At 37.0% G+C, this 24,864-nt stretch overlaps 1 protein-coding gene across 3 annotated transcripts in view; it reads left to right on the forward strand.

Annotated features, from left to right (window-relative positions):
- Positions 1-2,842: 2,842 nt before the first annotated feature.
- The window catches only part of HLTF (helicase like transcription factor), a 60,382-nt gene continuing 38,360 nt past the window's right edge, over positions 2,843-24,864 (forward strand). For all 3 annotated transcript variants that reach the window (XM_069563014.1, XM_069563003.1, XM_069563023.1), the window contains exons 1-8: positions 2,843-3,109; positions 4,242-4,449; positions 13,417-13,583; positions 16,405-16,538; positions 17,068-17,165; positions 18,922-18,996; positions 19,160-19,351; positions 22,377-22,472. In XM_069563014.1, coding sequence (XP_069419115.1) covers positions 3,090-3,109; positions 4,242-4,449; positions 13,417-13,583; positions 16,405-16,538; positions 17,068-17,165; positions 18,922-18,996; positions 19,160-19,351; positions 22,377-22,472 — 990 coding nt within the window. In that variant the 5' untranslated portion in view covers positions 2,843-3,089. The remainder of the gene's footprint in view (positions 3,110-4,241; positions 4,450-13,416; positions 13,584-16,404; positions 16,539-17,067; positions 17,166-18,921; positions 18,997-19,159; positions 19,352-22,376; positions 22,473-24,864) is intronic.

Consider the following 24,864-nt stretch of genomic DNA (forward strand, 5'->3'; position numbering starts at 1 on the left):
GAGCGTGGGTTGGGAAGTGATAGGAGTGGGAAGTAGGGGACAGATTATAAAAAGTCACACATGCCATTCTTTGATTTCATGCCAATAGCATCAAACAGGGAAGTGACGTGTTTAATTTGCATAGAGGGGGAAAGGATGAGCAGGCATGTTTGTAACTAGGAGGCAGATGGTTAGAGGAATTTTTTATTCCTTCTCCTCCCTCAGCACCCACATCCAAATTTATTAGCAAACTTTCCTTGTCTTCATCACTTCTCCACTCTAAGGTATTATCATCTCTTACCTAGACACAATCATTTCCTGGTTAACTAACCAGTCTCTCCATTTCTGTTCTTTTCCCCTATAATCCATTCTCCACAGAGCTGCCAGAGTGAATTTTTTTAAGCCTAATTTAGATTGTCATTCTCCTGCATGAAATATTTAATGGCTATTACATTTAAAATAAAATATAAATTCTACCATAGACCTTAAATTTTTATATCATCTGGCTCGTTATCCTCTTTGTGACACTCTCCTCCTTACACATCAGTCCAACACGCAAGCCATTGTACAGCTGCCATTCTATTTTTTAGCTACAAGTTCATTTTTCAGAAAATATCTTATGTGATAGTTATGAATTTATAAGTGTAGTAACATTTTAATCAAACTAGTACACATTGCACTTTTTAAACACTAAAATAATAATGATTAAGTGAAAGAGTGCTCAAGTTGAAGTTCAACTGTGAGATCTGAGATGTAAAATAGTGACAATATGGAGAAAAATGTTGACTTTAGCAAATTTTTACTTCATTCAATCCATTCTTTAACCATGGTATGGTCACTGCTCACAGGTTTCAAGTATTGAGAGGATCAGGTTTACCTGTATTGTGACATTTGAAATTTTATCCTGCAATCTGATGAGCATAACTTCCTAATTAACTTTATACACAAAACATCTTCAATTTGGGCATTTTGGGGCATATTTTCCAAGAACTTAGATCTGGCACACCCCAAATTGAACTATACTGTCATTTGCCTCCTAAGACTTCTAGAAGAAAGTAAATAACGGAAATAATTTGAGGGACTTCCTTGGCCATCCATTGTTAAGACTGTGCTTCCACTGCAGGAACACAGTTTGGATCCCTGGTGGGGGAAGTAAGATCCCACATGCCTTGTGTGCACGTGTGCGTGTGTGTGTGTGTGTGTGTGTGTGTGCATGCTCAGTCATGCTCAGTCGTGTCCAGCTCTCTGCAATCCCATGGACTGTAGTCCTCCAGGCTCCTCTGTCCTTGGTATTTTCCAGGCAAGAATACTGGAGTGGGTTGCCACGTCCTCGTCCAAGGGATCTTCCTGACACAGGGGTTGAACCCACATCCCCGAACTGCCAGGTGGATTCTTTACCACTGAGCTACCAGGGAAGCTCACATGCCCTGCATGTTCAGTAAAATGAAGTATTGAGTTGCTGCAAATTCTACTTCTCATTCTACACTGGGTTCATATTTACATATTGTGATAGTTTAAGATAATGAACAAATGCCTCCTAAAAACCTGTTTCACTGACCACCTCTAATACTCTGCTGTGCATGCAAAGTCATTTCAGTCATGTCAGACTCTTTGCCACCCCATGGACTGAAGACCCCCCAGGCTCCTCTGTCCATGGGATTCTCCAGGCAAGAACACTGGAGTGGGTTGCCATATCCTTCTCCAAATCCTCTGCTGATGGAAGTGTAAAATGGACCATTCTTTGAAGGGTGAGGGTCAATACTAATCACTTTCTCAAATACCTTTCCTCTTTGATCCTGCACTTGTCTTGACATTTACACCTAATCCGAAGGGCAGGTCAGGTCAGCTTCTTAGCCTGGTGCTGCTGCTGCACCAGTTAAAAGGCTGACAAGGCGCAGAGACCATTCTGGCCAGTACCTGGGCTGCACCGGCCCACTCGCCCACCTACTCAAAGCTGAATTCTACCGAGTCTCCTCAGACTCTCAAAAACTGGCTATTGGGCACGCGGGAGCTCTTCCTACAGTTCCCTGAGGAAAATCAGCTTCTTCCCTTACTGCAGGGATAGTCACGTGCCTTCAAGGGAAGCCGGGACACTTCCAGCAGTCACCCACGAGCTTCTTTTGCTCTCATCGCGTTCTACGATTTTCCTCTAGTAGAAGTGAAAATTTTCCCTAAAAGGAAAAAAAAAAAAAAATTCGATAGCGAAAGAGAAACGAAAACTCCATAAATCTAAATTGAAATTAAACTCTCTGAACCCGGTGTGTCTCATTGATTCATTCGTGGGGCTTAAAAGGCATATTTTGAGGGCAACTACCCGGATTCACCACAGAAAACGAAGTGAAGTATCTGGCTGATAGGGTTCGTAAAGTGCGGAGCTTATTGACTGGAAGTCCCTACTACATGTCACGTTCAGTTCAGTTCAGTCGCTCAGTCGTGTCCGACTCTTTGCGACCCCATGAATTGCAGCACGCCAGGCCTCGCTGGCCTTCACCAACTCTCGGAGTTCACTCAAACTCACGTCCATCGAGTCAGTGATGCCATTAGATGAAGAGAAAATTAGGATGACGATGAGGTAAGGCCTGAAAAATGGGGCCGAGGCTTACGGCTTGAGGAAAACAGCGGAAAGGGGAGTTGTTGCCCTCTGTTTGAGGTGGGTAATCAGAGGAACCGCGGATGCTTTGAACACCACAGTCGTGCTAATGGGGCCGCGTGGCTTTCCCGCGCCCTGTTTTGGGGGCGGGGAAGAACCCGGATGGAACCACCCCTGCAGCTGGGACCACCCCCCAGTCTTTGAATCGCTGCGCGGGGCGGAGTTACCCTCCCTCCTTTGCTTTGATTGGTTTGCCTCCGTAGGTCCCTCCTTGGGATTGGACTTTCCGGATGCCAGTCACAAAGCGTCGCTAGTCACTCAAATTGTTGCTGGAAGCAGACGGTACTGTAGACGTCTGACTAGATTTCGGGGCGTTTTACTCTCGTGGAGTGGGCTGTCGCTCCGGCACTCGGAACTTGTCGCCGGCTTTTCGGCCGCGAGGCCTGGAAGGAGGCTTATTTAGGCGGCTTGAGAACGATCCTGGGCGTCTGAGTGTTCCGCTCGTCACGCACTCAGCGCCATGTCCTGGATGTTCAAGAGGTGAAGGGGGCGGAGGGGGGTGGGGCGCCGGCGGTAACCGTCTAGAAGAGTCCTGAAATGAACCTGACCTTCCCAGCGTTTCCTTCTCCTTCGGGGTGCGAGCTGTGCAACTGCTGTTCGTCCTGCTGGCGGCTCATATAGCCGCGGGAGAAATAAATGCAGAGGGGAGGATCCTCGGGCGAGTCTCCTGCTAGAGCCTTGGGGAAATGTTTGTCAAGGGATTTGGGGAACCTGGGGCTCTAAGCTCACTCCTTACCCGGTGTCTCAACCTGTACTTTATTCCACGAAACACCTATCAGATACCCACTGTGCGCTGGGCATTGTGCTCGGCAGAAAGGGCTGGGTAAGACAGCTTCTCCCCAAGCACCTCGCAGTTGATGTGTATGCACAGACGTGCAAATATCTATCTGCAGAGGAGCCAAAAGCGGTGTGCGCGAGGTTCGAGGAAAACGCAGGGGAAATAGCTTCTATCCGGTCCAGAAAAGTGGAAGCTTTCTGGAAGGCCCCAGCCAACTGCCTGTTACTTTTCATTGTCCGATTCGGTTTACATATTCGTTCCGGAAACAGTTTTCCATCTAGGGGTTGAGGTTACCCTTTAACCAACGGGAGTGGGAGGCTTGGGGTAAGCTTCCCATGATGGCACGGTTTAGATTCCTGAATAAAAGAAGGGTTCTCTTCGAAGGGAATAATTCGAGTAATGGATGCTGAATGTATTATTTGTAAAGCTGTAAGTGGCCTCGTAAAAAATGGTTCTATATTTTCGAGTTTCTTCTAGCTCAATATTGAAATTTTGGTGTAAAATTAATTACAGACATCACATTATTTTTCAGTTTAAGTAAGCGATTGTGACTAAGCAAGGTTTGTGAACCCTTATTGGTGTTTTCACTTTGAATACCTGTGGGTAGAGGACGCATTATTGAACAGGTAAGGTTTCTAGTAACCTCCCCCAGTCACTCCAATCCTTGCTTTAGCCAGAGGAAGGAGATTAATCTCTATACAGCACTTCCCATATTAGATTTATTTTGTTGAAATAAAGTGTGAGAAAGCAATTGGCCTTTAAATATGGTATGGTCTTTGAGGACTGTTTGGTTAAATATTGTATTTTTGTGCCTTTTTTTTTTTTTTTAAATAGAGATCCTGTTTGGAAGTACTTGCAGACTGTCCAGTATGGAGTCCATGGAAATTTTCCACGTCTCTCATATCCAACTTTCTTTCCTCGTTTTGAATTTCAAGATATTATTCCTCCAGATGACTTCCTAACAAGTGATGAAGAGTTAGATTCAGTTTTATTTGGAACTTTGAGAGGCCATGTCGTTGGACTACGTTATTACACAGGAGTAGTGAGTATAGCATTAGATACTAAGTTGATGTGATGTGATGTTATTAACCTAGAAAATAAGAATTAGGTGATATGTGCAGTAGATATTTAAATAATTGAAATATATCTGGGCAAGAGATGACAAATAGTTAATTATTAATGTTCTCTTACTTTTATATCAAGGTTACAGTATACAAAGCACTGTTTCCTGTGTAGGCTCATTTGATCACTACACTGTCTCTGTGGTAGATGGAACACCTATTATCCCATTTCAGGAACTGAAGAACTAAAGCTCAGGGAGGTTAAACGCTTTCCCCGAAAAGCACAGATACTGTTTGCAAAGTGACTTCTAAGTCAGTTAATTGCTTTCACTTCTCCTGTCCCTGAGCCCATTTCTATGCTTTTTTTTTAAGTTAGGAAGATGCTAGATAAGGGACTTGTCTTTTTTAGGTCCTTTTCTTTCTTCCTCTGTTTCTCTTTTTGTGTCTCTATTCTCTGCTTTGTGTGTGTGTGTGTGTGTGTGAGAGAGAACAGAGACAAAGACAGAAAAAGCAGTTGTCTTTGTTATGGTTGCCTAGTATGCCTCTGTGTTATCTGGATGGTATATCTCTAGTTTTTTTAATTTTGAAAAATTTCAGACATGCATAAAAGTAGAATAATACAGTAAACATCCATATATCCATGATCCAGATTCAGTAGTTAACAATTTTTTTGCACATTTGCTTCATCAATTTTTTCCTTTGGTACTAAAAATTCCAACTGTATCACTTTACACATTTAAGTGTGTGTGTATCTCTAAAAAATGTCAGACATTTTCTTACATCATTGTTGTACTTAGCAAAATTAATAATAATTCCCTTTTATATCCTAGAGCTAGTATATGACCAGTTTTCTTAATTGGTTAAAATGTCTTTTATAATTAATTTTTTTTAATTAGGATCAAAACAAGTTAATAATAGTATCTTTGGTTATTATGTAAATCACCTCCCTACTCTTTGTTTTATGTCGTTGATTTATTGCATAAGCTGCTTATATTGTTCTGTGGAAATTTGATTTACCAGTTCTTTCGTTCTCCCATATTTTTCTTATGTTGAAGCTTCTCAAATCATTTTTTGGTTGTGTAAAGTATGTTTTGCAGGAGATTCCTTGGGGAAGAATTCCATTTGTCTAGTGTTTTGTCCTCTCATATTTTCTTTATAATATTAGAGCTTCTCAAATCATTTTGTGGTTGTCTGAAATGTGTTGAAGTGTGTTGTCTAGGAGATTCCTTAAGAAGCAACAATATTTCCTGAGATTTTGTATATTTGTAATTGTGATACACTTCAAGGACAGTTTGGTTGAATATAAAATCCTTGACTTATTTTCTCTCCATGATATCTTTAAAAAAAAAATTTTATTTATTTTTGCCTGTGAAGGGTCTTTGTTGCTGCATGGACTTTTCTCTAGTTGCAGAGAGTGGGGGCAACACTTTAGTTGTGATGTGCAAGTTTCTCATTGTGGTGGCTTCTCTTGTTGTAGAGCATGTGATGCATGGGCTTCAATTGCTGGGGCAAGTGGGCTCAGTAGTTTTGGTTCCTGGGCTCTAGCACACAGGCTTAGCGGTTGTGGCGAATGGGCTTAGCTGCTGCATGGCATGTGGGATCCTCCTGGTGATATCAAGGATCAAACTTGTGTCTCTTGCATTGGAGGTGGACTCTTCACTACTGAGCCACCAGGGAAGCCCATGATATCTTGATGTTGTATAAGATATTGTTTGTGAAATGCCAATATAATCTCTCTCCTATATAAGTGAATTAGAAGTCCCGTAATTTTCATTAGGGAATGTCTTAGTGTTGATTGTTCTATAACTTTGTTTTCTTCCATTTCAGAAAACTTTAATTATAGGTTTGTTTTTTTTTTTTTTTTGGCTGCCCTGGATCTTCGTTGCTGTGCATGGACTTTATGTAGTTGTGCTACCTGAGCTTTTCATTGCGGTGTCTTTTCTTGTTTCGGAGCACAGTCTCTAGAGGGCAGTCTCAGTAGTTGTGGCATACAGGTTTGCTGCTGCTGCTGCTGCGTCGCTTCACTCGTTGTCTGACTCTGTGCGACCCCATAGTCGGCAGCCCACCAGGCTCCCCTGTCCCTGGGATTCTCCAGGCAAGAAGGCATACAGGCTTAGTTGCCCCTCAATGAGTGGAAGCTTCCCAGACCAGAAATCAAACTTGTGTTCCCTGTATTGGCAGATTCTTAACCACTGGACCGCTAGGGAAGTCCTAATTATAGTTTTAAATGGTTTTTGTTTCAAAGCTTGGTTTTTTCTTCAGAGTACTCCATTCTGCTCTTTCTGTATTAGATCTTCTGTGCATATACATGTGCCAATTACTTCCTCTGAGATCATTTTTATCATGTTTTTTCACTTTTCTCTTTTCATCATTTATTTCCCTTACCGTGTTTTTTTTTTTTTTTTTGACTGCACTGTGTGACAGGCAGAATCTTAGTTCCCCAACCAGGCTTTGAACTTGTGCTCCTTCAGTGGAAGCACAGAGTCATAACCATTGGACTACCAGGGAAGTCCTTATTCTTTAGTTCTGAAGTAGTTTTTCTTTTCTGTTTTTTTCCTGAAGTCTATCAGTTCTCAGTTCATGTATCCCATCTGTTCTCCAGCTCTCATACTCATTTCAGGACTTTCCTATTTTAGATTTGTGAAATTTTTCCAAGCTAAATATTGTTTTAAAATTATTTTAAATTTAAACAACCATTAAATCATGGTTGTTTTTTATTATAGAACAATCACTATTTGTTGATCTTAGAATAATTTCTGTGACACTGGTAAGCTATTAAAAATGTGATGGGCTGATCTGGGCTGACTAAAATTTATTATTGCTTAATTTTTTAATTTTATAAAGTGTATTATTTTATAAGTACTACACATTTATTATTTTTAAATGGCTAAAAGAAAAAGTAGTAAGTCTCCCTCAGTCCAGAACCACAACTTACTTTGTTATGTCTTCCACACTTTACTTTGAGAGCACGTGCATATGAATTGCAATCTTATTATATATTAACAAAAATGAGGATCGTATTATATATGTTATCACCTTTTTAATTTAATTTTATTTTTTATTATCACCTTTTTTAAAGTAAAATATTAGGAATAATGTCTTTTCAGTACAAATATTTATTGTACCTTTTATTTTCTTGATGGACATTTTGGAGTTGATCACTGATAAAAATATTGAAATAAAAATTGAGGTATTTATCTTTGTATACTTTTTATTATTTTCAACTTTTTTATGCTTTATTGAGATGTGATTTATATATATATTTTTAAATGCAAACATTGTAAATACATGATTCTGAGTTTTAACAAATATATATATATACCTAATAATCATTACCCCATCAACATATAGATCATTTCCATTACCCCTGAAAGTTCCCTTGTATTCTGTTGTAGTCATTCATCCCTGCCTTTGCACTAAGAACCATCAGTCTGATTTCTGTAACTGTAAATAGTTTAGCCTGTTGTAGAACTTCATATAAATTGTTTTATTTTTTGTTTTTTTGATGTTCCCTGAGTCATGCGGGTCTTAGTTCCATGCCCGGGGATCAAACCTGTGACCCCTGCAGTGGAAGCATGGGGTCCTAACCACTAGACTGCCAGGGAATTCTCAAGAGCTTCATATGTATTGAATCATACAATATGTACTTTTTAAGTCTGGTTTCATTCAAACTCAGCATAATTAAGATACTTCTTGAGTCAGTTTTTGCAATTTATGTTTTTATCGAAAAGCGTCCATTTATATTTTCAAATTTATTGCCACAAAATTTGCATAATAGTCATTTATACTTTAAAATATTTTGACTATGTTTATGGTTGTATTCCTGTTTTCATTGTTTGTGTTATGTATTTGTGTCTATTCTTGTTTTTTATTGATTAGCCTCAATAGAGATTTATCTGTTTCATCTTTTCATGTAATCTTTCTTGAATTTTTTTTTTAATGATTATCATCTTTCTTTGTTCATTGATTTATATATTCTGTTATCCTATTTTCCTGAGGTTCATTTTATTTTAGTTTTGGATTCTTCATTTGAATGCTTAATTTTAATCTTAATAATAAAAGCTTTTAATCTTTTAAATGTTCTTCAAAGTACCGCGTTGGCTGTATCTCCTAGGTTTTGTTATTTAATATTGGCATTATACATTTTTAACTTTTTAAAAATGTTTTTCATTTGCTTATGTTTATATTTTTTATTTCTTGACCCTTCAAAGCCTTTATAATAAAGTAGATTATTTCTTGTCTAAAAATACTGTTATAATTAGTCCTGATTCCTTTTGTTGTCTTAATCTTGTTTTAATATATCCTTTTTTGTCTTGTGCTTGGATCATATTTTCTTTGTTTTTATAGTCTCCACATTTTGCCCTACTTTTTGGTTATTTATTTCTTGTAATTTGCGTTAATATGGTTTAAAGAAGATCATGCTTTAAGAGTGGCATGGGGAAGGTGGGCTGATAGAAAACAGAATTATGCCTCACAGAATATCTTGAAGGAGTAATATTTGTCTGATAATCTGGTTAGTCAGACTGTAGTCTCTTAAGTCAGTAGACAGATACTGGGAGATTTAAGCAGCTTTCCTGCATATTTTTCAGGCAATTTAAAAAATTGAGGTAATTCACATACCATAAAATTTATCATTTTTAAGTGTACAATTCAGTGGTTTTTAGATATTCACAAGGTTGTACAATGATTCCCACTGTCTGATTCCAGAATATTTTCATCATTCCAAAAAACCTTATACTATTACTTTTATAGTATACTATTACTATTATAAGTAATCACCCTTATTTCTCTCTTCTCTTACTTAGCCCATGGCATCCATTAATTTATGTTCTGTTTCTGTGGATTTACTTACTTTAGACATTTCATATAAAAAGAATCATATAATACATAACCCTTGGGTCTGGCCTCCATTACTGTCTTCTTTTGTGTTAAATATACAATAGTTCCCTTCTTGTTTCTTTTGTTCTATATTTTGAGTTGTTTTCTACTACTAAGAAACTACTACTAACTACTAATGCCTATGGGAATTGCAGTTATCTTAATTCATAAGTTTGGATTTGTGCCAAGTTACTTTTAATTGTTTATAAAAACTTTGCTTTAAAATAGTTCCATTGTCTTCTTCCCCACTCTTCTGTGCTGTTATCATACGAATTAAATCTTTATATACATTATAAATTCATTAATACAGGTTTAAAATGATTGTTATATGTCATTTTAAATTAGTGAGGAGAAAAAAGTTACAACCAGAAATTTCACACTGTCTTTTACATTTACCTGTATTTACATTTACCTTTGCTTGTACTTTAAATTTCTTCATATATTCACAAATGTTACTGTCTAGTGGCTTTGATTTCAGCCTGAAGGTCTTAATATTTCTTGTGGAGCAGTCGGCAAGTGATAGATTCTCTCAGTTTTTGTCTGGGAAGTCTTAATTTCTTCTTCATTTTTGAAGGATAATTTTGCCAGATAAATAATTCTTGGTTGAATTTTTTCCTTTTAGCACTTTGAGAAGTTATCCCACTGTATTCTGGGCTCCATGGTTTCTGGTGAGAAATCGGTTGTTAATCTTCTTGAGGAGCCCCTGTATGTGATGAGGTGCTTCTTTCTGTTGTTTTCAGTGTTCTTTCCACAGTTTGATTATGATGTGTCTGGGTTTGAAGTCTAAGTGTTTTTTACTTGGAATTTGTTCAGTTTCTTGAATATGTAGATTAATGTTTTTCTCATCAAATTTGGGAAGTTTTTGGCTTTGACTTTTTCACATGTATTCTCTACCGTTTTTTCTTCCCTCCTTCTGAGACTCTGTGTGTGTTGGTATGCTGCTATTGTCCCATAGGATCTGTTCATATTTCTTCATTCTTTTTTTTTTTTTTTTCTGTTCCTCTGACTTTTCCTCAGACATAGTCTCAGTTGACCTATCATCAGCTTCATTGATTCTTTCTTCTGCCTGCTCATATCTGCTGTTTGGTCCTCTCTAGTGAATTTTAAACTTTAGGTAACTATGTACTTTTTTGACTCCAGATTTCTGTATGTCAAGACATAGTTCCCATGCTTTTCTTTAGTTCTTTAGAAATGGTTTGCTTTAGGTCTTTGAACATATTTAAATTAAAACTTTAAGTTTTTTCTAGTTGTTATCTGTGCTCCCTGAGGGATAGGTAATTGATAGCATTTTTCCTATGTGTGGATATACTTTCTCATTTCTTTGCATGTCTCATGTTTTTTTTGTTGTTGAAAATTAGACACTTTGCATAATGTGACAACTCTAAATCATCCTGCAGTCCCATTCCTGGGCATATATCTGAGGAAAACTATAATTTGAAAAGATTTGTGCAGCCTAATGTTCATCGCAGCAGTATTTTCAATAGCCAGGACATGGAAGCAACCTAAATGTCAATCAGCAGATGGATGGATAAAGAAAATATAGTATATCTGTACAATGAAATATTATGCAGCCATAAGAAAGAATGAAATAATGCCATTTGCAGCAACATGGATGGACCTAAAGATTATCATACTAAGTGAAGTAAACCTGACAGAGATAGACAAGTATTATATGACATCACTTATACATGGAATCTAAAAAAAAGATAAAAATGAACTTATTTACGAAACAGAAATAGGTCCAAAGACATAGTTACCAAAAGGGAAGTGGGGGAGAGATAAATTAGGAGTTTGGGATTAAATGTACACACTACTGTAGAACCAATAAGCATCTACCATATAGCACAGGGACCTGTACACGATATTTTGTAATGACTTTTAAGTGAAAAGAATATGAAAAATAATACAGATTTTATACATATAAATATGTGTGTATGTATATATATATACATATATATGTATAACTAAATCACTGTTGTACACGTGAAACTAGCACAGCAGTGTAAATCAACTACAATTAAAAGAATAATCTACGTGAGATAAAGAATGTGAACAACAACAACAAAATAATGTGGAAACTCTCAAAATCATATTCTTCCTTCTCCCCATAGTTGCTGGTTGTTATTGATTTTAGTAATTATTGTTTGTTTAGTAACTTTTCTAAATTAACCTTGTAAAAGTTTTTGCTGTCTATGGCGACTGATAGCTGTATTTCGTTAGCTTCAGTTCAGTTCAGTTCAATCGCTCAGTTGTGTCCGACTCTTTGCGACCCCATGAATTGCAGCACGCCAGGCCTCCCTGTCCATCACCAACTCCTGGAGTTCACTCAGACTCACGTCCATCGAGTCAGTGATGCCGTCCAGTCATCTCATCCTCTGTCATCCCCTTCTCCTCCTGCCCCCCAATCCCTCCCAGCATCAGAGTCTTTTCCAGTGAGTCAACTCTTCTCATGAGGTGGCCAAACTAGTGGTCAGCTAATGATTGAACTAGAACCAGTAAATTTCCCAGTCTTTACTGAGAGGACCTGTGTGCATTTGGGGCACTCCTTCAACACTCAGACTGACAGTCGACAACTGTGACTTAGCCTTTATCTTCTGCCTGTTCAGATCTTCAAGTTTAGCCAGAGGTAAGAGTTTAGGGCCTCTCAGGTCTTTGTTGAACATGTGCACAATGCTGAGCATGCAAATAGCCATGTGCTTGCTTTTGCCCTTCTAGATTCCCAGGAATATGCTGGAGCTTTTCAAAGCCCCTATGGATATCTTATTTTCCGCTTTTTCCTTTTAAACTCTTTGGTTATTGTTTTGTTTGCCTCAGCTATTGGTCATTGCTTGTAAATTAAAAAAAAAATATTTTTATTTATTTACTTGGCTGTACTAGTTTTTAGTTGTGGCATGTTGGATGTAGTTCCCTAACGAGGGATTGAACTTGGGCCCCTGTGTTGGGAATGTGGAGTCTCGACCACTGGACCACCAGGGAGGTCCCTGTAAAATTGTGTTTTATAAACACCCACCGAAGGGAGAAGGTTTTATGTACTGGGTTAGTTCAGAGGTCAAGCAGAAACAGCTTTGTAAGTGGGAGTCTTCTAGGGAACCACCATACCAGTCAAATGACAATTCTATAGAAATGAATCTTTGGAAGATTCTACTTCAGTATGCTTACTCTGGTAACTACCAGGCTGTACTGAAAATTCCAGCAGGTTGTTCTATTTCAAAAGGCTATCATGAACTGAGAGCTGGAGATGAGACTAGGGCATTGATACTCAGCTGTTTTATTGAATTAAGACTCCCCAGGTTTCTGTGACACTTAGGTTAGTTTCCAGAGTTCTGAAAAAGTTGCTTCAGTTTTTGCCAGATTTTTTATTGCTTTTATGGAAGAGACAATTTTTGGAAATCTTTACTCTTTCATTTTCAATTAGAAAATTGGCAGTTTTTAATTAAGTGGAATCAGATAATGGCAGGAGTTGAAGGCTGGATGTGTTTTCTTGATCCACTTCCATTCTGACTTTAAATTAATACCTTTTTCCCCTTTCAGATTCTGGAGAACTTAGGCTTAGGAACCAGCCTGCCTGGATTCAAATTCTAAGCTCTGCTACTTATTAACTTTATGACCTTGGACAAGTTACTTAACTTTCCTGTGCTTTAGTGTCTTCATCTGCAAAATGGAGATAATGATAAGACCTACCAGTAGGGTTGTGACAGTTTTGAAAGTCAGTCTGTATAAGGTACTTAGAACAATGTTTGGTATGTAATAAGCATTCAGGAGATTATCTGTTTTTGAAGTTATGTTGGGAATTTTATATAATGTGTATCTGTTAGTTTTGATTATACCTTTTATATATCAAGGATTTTTTTAACTTTCCAATTAATATAAATTAGGAAAATACTGCAAAAGAATTATTTTAAAATATATTCTCTAATATTTCTGTAGAAATATGAGTCTAAGAAAATGTACATTTCTTATGTGTGGTGTTATTCAGCAAGCATTAAAAAAATGAATGGAAATCCCAGATAAAGTACAGTGAAATCTATCATATATTTATTATTTATAACATATCTGTTTATTTTTATTAGGTTAATAATAATGAAATGGTTGCATTACAACGAGAGCCGAATAACCCCTATGATAAGAATGCAATTAAAGTAAACAATGTGAATGGAAATCAGGTTGGTCATATAAAGAAAGATCTTGCAGCTGCCTTGGCCTATATCATGGACAACAAATTGGCACAAATTGAAGGGTAATGCACTTTTGGAGTTTAGTTTTAATAATTGTGAATTGTGGTGATCTTGAATTTAAGGATATGTATAGTTGCTCTGACAACTTCTGTGACTATACCTTTAGTATATGTTCAGTAAATGTTTTAATTTTATCATCTGCCTGCACTACCCTAACCATCAGATAGCTATTCCCTCACTTTCCTGGTAAATTATTACCATGGAGAAAAAGAGACTTTGGTTCAAATATTAGAAAGTCCACACAATCTTTTAGGAAAAAAAGCCTTTTTGTTGTTGTTCAGTCACTCAGTCATGTCTGACTTTTTGCGACCCCATGGACTGCAGCACGCCAGCCTTCCCTGTCCTTTACCACCTCCCAGTGCTTGCTCAAACTCATGTCCATTGAGTTGGTGATGCCATCCAACCATCTCATCCTCTGTTGTTCCCTTTTCCTCCTGGCTTCTATCTTTCCCAGCATCGGGATCTTTTCCAATGAGTGGGCTCTTCGCATCAGTTGGCCAAAGTATTGGAGCTTCAGCTTTGGCATGAGTTCATCCAGTGTGAATATTCAGGGTTGATTTTCTTTACGATTGACTGGTTTGATCTTCTTGCTCTCCAAGGGACTCTATAGTATCTTCTCCAACACCACAGTGCAAAAGCATCAGTTCTTCAGCACTCAGCCTTCTTTTTGGTCCAACTTTCACATCTATATGTGACTATTGGAAAAACCCATAGCTTTAACTAGATGGACCTTTGTCCACCATGATTTTAGTTTTTTGAATGTTGAGTTTTAAGCTAGCTTTTTCACTCTCTTTCACTTTCATCAAGAGGCTCTTTTGTTTCTCTTTGCTTTCTGCCATAAGGATGGTATCATCTGCATGTGTAAGGTTATTCATAGTTCCCCTAGCAGTCTTGATTCCAGCTTGTGCTTCATCCAGCCTGGCATTTTGCATGATGTACTCTGCATATAAGTTAAATAAGCAGGGTGACAATAAACAGCCTTGACGTACTCCTTTCCCAGTTTGGAACCAGTCGGTGGTTTCATGTCCGATTCTGAGTGTTGGTTCTTGACCTTGTGTACGTATTTCTTAGGAGGCAGGTAAGGTGGTCTGGTATTCCCATCTCTTAAAGAATTTTCCAGTTTGCTGTGATCCACACAGGCTTTAGCATAGTCAATGAAGCAGATGTTTTTCTGGAATTCTCTTGCTTTTTCTATGATCCAGTGGATGTTGGCAATTTGATCTCTGGTTCCTCTGCCTTTTCTAAATCGAGCTTGTACATCCAGAAGTTTTCGGTTCACGTACTATTGAAGCTTAGCTTGGAGCATTTTGAGCATGACCTTGCTAGTGTGTGAAATGGGTTTAATTGTGCAGTAGTTTGAACATTATTTGGCATTGCCTATTTTTGGGATTGGAATGAAAACTGACCTTTTCCAGTCCTGTGGCCACTGCTGAGTTTTCCAAATTTGCTGGCATATTGAGTGCAGCACTTTCACAGCATCATCTTTTAGTCTTTGAAATAGCTCAGTTGGAATTCTATCATTTCTACTGGCTTGGTTCGTAGTGATGCTTCCTAAGGCCCACCTGACTGGCCACAATGTCTTGCTCTAGGTGAGTGATCGCACCATCGTGGTTGTCTGGGTTTATCTTCTTTGTTATCTTTGGTGGTTATCTTCTTTGTATAGTCTTTTGTGTATTCTTGCCACCTCTTCTTAATATCTTCTGCTTCTGTTAGGTCCATACCAATTCTGTTCTTTATTGTGCCCATCTTTGCATGAAATGTTCCCTTGGTATCTCTAATTTTTTTGAGGAGAAAAAAAGGCCTTTTAGTGTATTGATTTTAGAAGTTTGGGAATGTTTGTTTAAATCTGGTTGTAAGCTGATAGTCTGTGATCAGTTCCAGATGAGTTTGATTTTGCCTGCAGTGTTTAAATTTTTTCGGTTATTTCCAGTATTAAAATATGTGGATGTTCTGCATTTTATGCATATTATTTTTTCCCTAATTATAAAACATTATTTACAAAGTTTTCTCTTGATAAATGGAAGATCTGGTAATGCAGGATACTGATTTCCACTTGACATCATTTGACTGGAGCTAGGTAGCAGCTGTTGCATTAATTAGGCATATCCCTTCTTAGTTTTACCACCTGTTCCTTTTTTAAAACTCAGTCTCCTTGGTTATGTTTTGTATGCGTTTATGTTTGTGATCTAAATTTTAGTGTAGATTGTTTAGAATATTTAAAGGTGAGTTTGGAAGATAAATACTTAGCAGGGTCTTCTCACTTATTTACTTGTTTCTCCTTTTTCAGTTCATTTCCTTTCTCAGGCTTTTCAGATGTTGAGAGTAAACTTTCAATAAATCCTGAATCAGAAATAATTCTTTGAAATCATTCCCCATTTTCTCAGATTGGGTTGCTACACTCAGTGGTTCTGTTAGTGAAAGCTCTACCTTCTCAAGTAAACTTACTATTTTACTTATCTTACAACCTTGGTAATAGGTTATCTTATGTATTTAAACACTTCTATCTCAGTTTCTTCTGGCATTCTGATCCTAAAAACTGCCCTTACCTTCTCATTATTGGTCCTCCTCCATGTTCTTTTTCTTGCTAGTCTGCCCAGTTAGATACTTTTTGTTGTTGTTCAGTTGCTCATTCATGTCCGACTCTTTGCAACCCCGTGGACTGTAGCACTCTAGGCTTCTCGGTCCTCCACAATCTCTTTCTGTTTTACTTCCAAGTAAAATTTGCACGTGACAGTTATTTAACATGATTCTTAATGGGACTTAAAATTAAATGTAAAAAAATAACTCTATTAACTTCTCATTTTTTTGCCTTAATTATAATAGGGTAGTTCCTTTTGGTGCAAACAATACTTTTACCATGCCTCTGCAAATGACATTTTGGGGAAAAGAAGAAAATAGAAAAGCAGTTTTAGATGAGTTAAAGAAACGTGGATTTAAATTGGGACCTGCACCAAAATGTAAGTTTAGGGTTTAATATACTATTATTTTGACACTGTAAGATGCCAGAATTATAAAACATTTATTCTCTTAAGTAATAGTTTTGAGTTTGGTTGACTAATTAGTACTGAAGCCTCCAAGTTCTTTTTTAGGACTATTTTTAAGGAGATCCCTGAATTTTTTTTTCTTTGTTTTGAAGTAACAATAGATTCATAGGAGGTTGCACACACACACAGAAAAATGTACAGGGAGGGCCCTCCCCAGATTTCCCCCAGTGATAATACCTGGAAATCCCTGATTTTAAACATTCTTTTTAATAAGTAATAGATAAAAAGAATTTCCTAATAGAGAATGAAAAAGTATTACTTGTGTTTCAAAAGTTCAAATCATGTGAAATTCTTTTAATGTATTTTTTGAATGACCTTAGAAATTTACCTTTAAAATGTTTAAAACATATATTAAGGAAAGTTTTAATTTAGCTTATTAGACAAGCTTTAAAAACAATTTACTAAAAGATAATTTTGTATTCTTTCATTTTGTAAATTATAGCTTTAGGGTTCAGTTTGGAAAGTGGTTGGGGCACTGGAAGAGCTGGACCAAGCTACAGTATGCCAGTTCATGCTGTAGTACAGATGACAACAGAGCAGGTGTGCTTTTTTAAAATTTTGTAACCTGAAAGTGAATTTTAAATGTTGAAGATTGATGTTTAAAAATGAGATAAGTATGCATGTGCTAGTGTTAGTGATTTTATATTGTTATGAAGTGTAGAATCAATAAAATATATTGTAAATATTTATGTATAAAGAAAGCAGTGATAAAGAATATATCTATATATGTATATTCAGGCATACATTGAGACATACATTGCTATATATACCTGGAATATTTTATTGTGTTTTGATGTTTCGTATTATTTGAAAATTTTTAAGTGTTCATAATTTTTAAAAAATTGAAGCTTGAAACTTATTCCTTCAGTAAGATTCAAATTCAGTGCTAAAGAAAACTAGTTCCAAATCTTTGGTCTTAGTCTTTTTCTTACTTCTATCTACTTTGTGATCCAGGATACTATTACATTAGGTTATGTGAAGTGGCTCAGTCATGTCTGACTCTTTGTGACCCCATGGACCGTAGACCACCAAGCTCCTCCATCCATGGAATTTTCTAGGCAAGAGTACTGGAGTGGGTTGCCATTTCCTTCTCCAGGGGATCTTCCTAACCCAGGGATTGAACCTGGATCTCCCACATTGCAGGCAGATGCTTTACCGTCTGAGCCACCAGGGAATTACATTGGGTTAGTTTGGGGGAAAATGGATATAAAATAGTGAAATCAATCTTCCAATTACACAATTACATTAAAAAACATTAAAGCTTTTTTTTTGGTCTCTACTCATCAGTGTTGGAGAAGGGGATGGCACCCCACTCCAGTACTCTTGCGTGGAAAATCCCATGGACGGAGGAGCCTGGTAGGCTGCAGTCCATGGGGTCGTGAAGAGTCGGACACGACTAAGCGACTTCCCTTTCACTTTTCCTTTTCATGCATTGGAGAAGGAAATGGCAACCCACTCCAGTGTTCTTGCCTGGAGAATCCCAGGGACACGGGAGCCTGGTGGGCTGCCGTCTGTGGGGTCATACAGAGTCGAACATGACTGAAGTGACTTAGCAGCAGCAGCAGCAGCAGCAGCAGCAGTAGTGTTAGCCTTTTTATATTCTAAGGTAGTTAGTGTGTTTTCTCTGTTCATTATTAGAAGGGCATGAGCCTGTGTCTGGTGGGTAAACCCCAGATTACCTTTCTTCACTTTTAGACTTGGCATGGTTTCTTCTGGACTGATGTTCTGTATTTATTTGGTAATTTACAAAAATAATTATAACACATATGTTACTATAAAATTGGACAAGATCAGTTTAAAGAACCAACTAAATTAGCATTAAGATTCAAATTATTGTAATATTTTGTTGCATATAGCAAGTTTCTGATTTTAGTATTAATCAATGTAATGTCATTTACTTGAAGAAGTCAAATATACCTGATAGGATCTGCTAAAATGGTTTGAATACAGCTAGTAGAATCATAGAATTTCAGTGGCAGAAGGAACCTTGGATACACTGTAAATCTAGTTCATTCTGTTTGTTTTGCAGTAATAAGATACAGGGCCATATAAATTAAATGTCTTGCCCAAAGTTATATAAAGGTTTGTTTGTGACAGAGCTGTGACTGAAACCCAGGACTTCAAACTACATCCTATATTTTTTCAACTGTAACAGAGCAGTGTAGTATCTCAAAGAATTAATATATTTTATGTACCTTTTGGTATGCAACTCTTTGAGTTAAATGACTTAAGTCTCTGAATTAAGTGCAATTATTAATTGGTTTGTTTCACTGTTTCTTGTTGCTCTTTATGGTAGCTTAAGACTGAGTTTGACAAATTGTTTGAAGATTTAAAAGAAGATGATAAAACTCAGGAAATGGAACCAGCTGAGGTACTGAGCCAGTATTTTCTATCCAAAACTATTCGAAATTTTAAAATGTAGTGTTACTATATACATTTTTTTTTGTTCAGAAGATCAACTGTTTTCCAGATTCTTTGTGGGGTTTATTATGAGAAAGGACTTACTGTATTTCTGTTTATGACATTTCTTACAGGCTATTGAAACACCATTGCTTCCACATCAAAAACAAGCTCTAGCTTGGATGGTTTCACGGGAAAACAGTGAAGAACTTCCACCATTCTGGGAACAGCGAAGTGACTTATACTATAACACAATAACAAATTTTTCTGAAAAGGACCGACCAGAAAATGTTCATGGAGGAATTTTAGCTGATGATATGGGTTTGGTAATTATATTTTTTATTAAGTTCATAACATTTTATTTTTTAACTAAGTTTTTTTTTTAACTTTATTTATTTGACTTCATTGGGTCTTTATTGCTGCACACAGGCTTTCTCTTGTGGCAAGCAAGGGCCACTCTCCAGTTGAAGTGAGCAGGCTTCTCATTGCAGTGGCTTCTCTTGTAGTGGAGCACAGGCTCCAGAGCTCACAGGCTTCAGTAATTGTGGCACACAGGCTAAGTAGTTGCAGCTTGTGGACTTCAGAGCACAGACTTAGTAGTTATGAAGAACAGGGTTAGCTGCCCTGTCGCATGTGCTCTCTTTCTAGTCCAGGGATTGAACCTGTGTCCCCTTCATTTCCAGGCAGGCTCTTCTCCTTTGGGCACCAGGGAAGTTCAGTAACTTAAGATTTATATGAAGTAATCTTAAAGTAGATAGAGATGGGAATATATTGATGCCGGTATTGGAATAGATATCACTATTAGTGTAGAATGTAGTTTTTCCTATGGTTTTCACTTAAAATAATGCCAAATTTTTCTTCTTTTGCTTTCTTTTGGCTTGTTTGCCCAAGGTACAATTAAAATAATTGGCAGTAATGATATAAACATGTTTCTCAATTTCTTTTGAAATTTAAGATTGCTTATCTTTTATAGGTTTTATTAAAGGAAAAATATGGTTTGTTACATTAGCATTTTTTATACTTTTTGGTTTTGATAATAAAATGAATTTTTCATTTTAACTCATTACTTGCTAACAGAACTAGCATATTTTTCAGTGAAAAGTGCACTCCAAAACAAAAACAGTTTTGATGAGAAAACTGGCATTGTTTTACATTTTTGCAAGTCTCTTTATTGTGTAGCTTAATACTTGATAGCTGATTTGTTATACCTGTTTTTTCATTCATTCTGTTGTTTTCATTGAGATATACAGAGAAGATTAGTCCTCACACAAATATGTATTTGAAAGAGGTGTACTTTAGCAGTTTTTTTTGATAACTAGATCTTCTTTGCTAGAAGATCAAAATTAAGTAAGTGTTAGTTTATTAAAGGGTCTCCCTGATAGCTCAGTTGGTGAAGAATCCGCTTGCCTTGCAGGAGACTCCAGTTCGATTCTTGGGTCGAGAAGATCCACTGGAGAAGGGATAGGCTACCCACTCCTGTGTTACAGCTTGCGGGCTTCTGTCTAGTAGTGGTAGTTGTGGCATGGGCTCCAGAACATGTGGGCTCTGTAGTTGTGGGGCATGGGCCTAGATCCCCCTGAGCATTTGGGATCTTAGTTCCTTAGCCAGGGCTCGAATCCACATCCACTGCATTGGAAAGTGGATTCTTAACTGCCAGACCACCAGTGAAATCCCTATTAAAGGTTAATAGTTATAATCTGGAACTTTTCTTTTTAGCTGTGCCATGTGGCATGTAGGATCTTAGTTCCCCAACCAGGGATTGAACCTGTGCTCTCTACACTGGGAGTGCAGAGTCTTAACCCCTAGACTGCCAGGGAAATTCCGATAATGTAAAAATTAAGTATCATGTCAGTGAACTTTTTGTACTCTGTTCTGTTAAAATTCATTGGTGTAGCTGCACATTGCATGGATATTTTATCCATGCATGATTTTGTAGCATTAGGTATTGCTCATTTGGAATAAATTGGTTCACTGAGTTACACAGATCTGCCAAATGTTGATGCATTTCATTATATAATATAAAAAATTTTACATTCATTGGTATTACTTCTGATCTTACTAAGAAAGACATTTACATTTGGGAAGCTTCTGTGCTTATGGTGTTGATACAAGTTTTCTAATATAAATTTTGCTTAAAAGCTCAAATTTTATCATTAACCACAAACATTGTCAGTTTTTTCCTTTGGAATTGATGGGCTCACTTTGTTCATAGGCTCACTTTATTCATTTTTCAAGAAAATGTCTGCTGCTCAATCATAAATAACTAGCTGTCAGTCATTCTTTCAAGTTAAAATGGTGATACTTGAAAATGATAATGTGTGGTAGTTAGTTGAGCTGCAGTTCAGTCTCAAGTGATTTTTCTCTAGATAATGTTCATGTTTTGGTATGCAAAAGAAGTATTTTGTGTTCTTCCCATCTTACTACAATAAAAGATCCATACTTAAAAGAGGTGAGATTTGGTAAAATGAATGTGTACTGCTTTATCAAGAGTATTCTTAAAGTAAACATTTTTTTTTTCTTTTTACTGTATGTGTTAGTTAGAAATACGATGACTCCTGGTATAGTACAGTGCCAACTGCTTTGTTTCATGCTAAGGCAGCAGCAGCAGCTTTGCCCACCATTGCAATTTTGTGGAATTACTACAAATATCCAACACAAAGTTTGAGTAATATCAAAATATTTTTGACTGTACACACTCCTAAAAGGGCCCTAGGGGGAACTTCTAGGAGCTGTGGACCAGACTTTGAAAATGGCTGCTTTACACTGCTTCCAACTTGAAAGAGATTTATTTCTGTGTTGCTCACTATAAATTCAGCTAAATAGTGGAAAATAATGAAAATTTTTATATTTCTGCTTTTAAAAAATACAAAAGAAGTATCTTGTCCTTTATGCTGTATTGATAAGGAATAGCCTTTAAGTTTTGAAATTAAGTTTAATAAAATAATGACTCATGTTCATACTGGAATTACTAATCATTTTAAGTTAGCTTTGAATTATATGGCAAGCAAATAGTTGTGGTTTCATGATAAAGTTATTAGTTCAGGGTTAAATGTGAAATTTTAAATGGCAGTTGTTCAATAAAATAACATTTCTCAAAGATGCTTATAGTATTTTAGAGTAAATTACTTAATAACTCCCAGTAATACAGAATGGTAAGACATTTCCTAATATAATCAGTGAAATAACTTCATTAATATATATATTATTTAGCATAATAATCAGGACACTTCTGTGGCCCTGAATGCTATTTGATATTTTTTTTTTACTATATTTGAAAAATTGGTTTTGAAATGTTACCTGGTATTCTGGGTTTCAGAATCTGATCGTTTTTCTTTGTAAAACATTTTATAGGGCAAAACTCTGACAGCCATTGCAGTGATTCTTACCAACTTCCATGATGGCAAGTCTCTTCCTGTTGAAAGAATTAAGAAAAATCAACTGAAGAAGGTAAAGTATTAGTGTTCTTTTCCTAAGCTCTCTGGTTTATTGTAAAACTTATTTTGTCATTAAAAAATTATTGGCAAAAAGTTGATAATACCCAGTTTTTAGAGGTATGATGAATGGCCTTGTATATTGCTGATGAGAGTAAAAGTTGATACTACATTTTGAAGTCAGTTTGGTAATATGTATCAGAAGCATTAAAAGCATTTATAATCTTTGACTCAATAATGCCGTTTAAAAAAATTGTCTGAAGAAGTTGTCAGAAATATATTTATTCCAATGAGAAAAATACAGCTTTATTACCCTAGCATTATTTTAAAGGCAGAAAAGCAATACCTTTTAATAAGATGATAATTAACTTATTGTCAAACTATAAAATCCTATTTTTTGAAGAATACTTTCATGATCTTTTTAAGTTAAAAAAATGAGGCCAGGTACATCTTCTATAGAATTTGAATCTTCATTTGTAAATACATATTTGTATAGTGTAGTCACACGTACTGTATGTGCCAAAATGTTAATAGTGATAATTCTGTCTTATTGATGAGTGTATGGGTGACTATTCTTGATACTTATGTATGTTTTTATATATAGTAAATATACATATAATATATTTATATTCAGAACCACTTCAGTATTCTTGCCTTGAGAACCCCATGAACAGTATGAAAAGCCAAAAAGATAGGACACTGAAAGATGAACTCCCCAGGACGGTAGGTGCCCAGTATGCTACTGGAGATCAGTGGAGAAATAACTCCAGAAAGAATGAAGGGATGGAGCCAAAGCAAAAAACAATACCCAGCTGAAGATGTGACTGGTGATAAAAGCAAGGTCCAATGCTGTAAAGAGCAATATTGCATAGGAACCTGGAATGTTAGGTCCGTGAATCAAGGCAAATTGGAAGTGGTCAAACAGGAGATGGCAAGAGTGAACGTTGACATTCTAGGAATCAGCAAACTAAAATGGACTGGAATGGGTGAATTTAACTCAGATGACCATTATATCTACCACTGCGGGCAGGAATCCCTTAGAAGAAATGCAGTAGCCATCAGAGTCAACAGAAGAGTCCGAAATGCAGTACTGGGATGCAATCTCAAAAATGACAGAATAATCTCTGTCGTTTCCAAGGCAAACCATTCAATATCACAGTAATCCAAGTCTGTACCCAGACCAGTAACACTGAAAAAGCTGAAGCTGAACAGTTCTATGAAGACCTATAAGACCTTTTAGAACTAACCCCCCAAAAGATGTCCTTTTCATTATAGGGGACTGGAATGCAAAAGTAGGAAGTCAAGAAACACCTGGAGTAACAGGCAAATTTGGCCTTGGAGTACAGAATGAAGCAGGGCAAAGGCTAATAGATTCTGCCAAGAGGATGCACTGGTCATAGCAAACACCCTCTTCCAACAACACAAGAGAAGACTCTTCACATGGACATCACCAGATGGTTGACACCAATATCAGATTGATTCTATTCTTTGCAGCCAAAGATGGAGAAACTCTATACAGTCAACAAAAACAAGACCAGGAGCTGACTGTGGCTCAGATCATGAACTCCTTATTGCCAAATTCAGACTGAAATTGAAGACAGTGGGGAAGACCACTAGACCATTCAGATATGACCTAAATCAAATCCCGTATGATTGTACAGTGCAAGTGAGAAATAGATTTAAGGGAGTAGGTCTGATAGAGTGCCTGATGAACTATGGATGGAGGTTCGTGACATTGTATAGGAGACAGGGAGCAAGACCATCCCCATGGAAAAGAAATGCAAAAAAGCAAAATGGCTGTCTGAGGAGGCCTTACACGTAGCTGTGAAACGAAGAGAAGCGAAAAGCAAAGGAAAAAAGGAAAGATATACCCATTTGAATGCAGAGTTCCAAAGAATAGCAAGGAGAGATAAGAAAGCCTTCCTCTGCAAAGAAATAGAGGAAAACAATAGAATGGGAAGGACTAGAGATCACTTCAAGAAAATTAGAGATACCAAGGGAACATTTCATGCAAAAATGGGCTCAATAAAGAGCAGAAATGGTCTGGACCTAACAGAAGCAGAAGGTGTTAAGAAGAGGTGGCAAGAACTGTACCAAAAAGATCTTCATGACCCAGATAATCACAATGGTGTGATCACTGACCTAGAGCCAGACATCCTGGAATGTGAAGTCAAGTGGGCCTTAGGAAGCATCACTACAAACAAAGCTAGTGGAGGTGATGAAATTCCAGTTTAGCTATTTCAAATCCTGAAAGATGATGCTGTGAAAGTGCTGCACTCAATATGCCAGCAAATTTGGAAAACTCAGCAGTGGCCACAGGACTGGAAAAGGTCAGTTTTCATTCCAATCCCAAAGAAAGGCAATGCCAAAGAATGCTCAAACTGCTGCACAATTGCACTCATCTCACA

Source organism: Ovis canadensis, chromosome 1 (genome assembly GCF_042477335.2).
Source record: "Ovis canadensis isolate MfBH-ARS-UI-01 breed Bighorn chromosome 1, ARS-UI_OviCan_v2, whole genome shotgun sequence".
Taxonomy (NCBI): domain Eukaryota; kingdom Metazoa; phylum Chordata; class Mammalia; order Artiodactyla; family Bovidae; genus Ovis; species Ovis canadensis.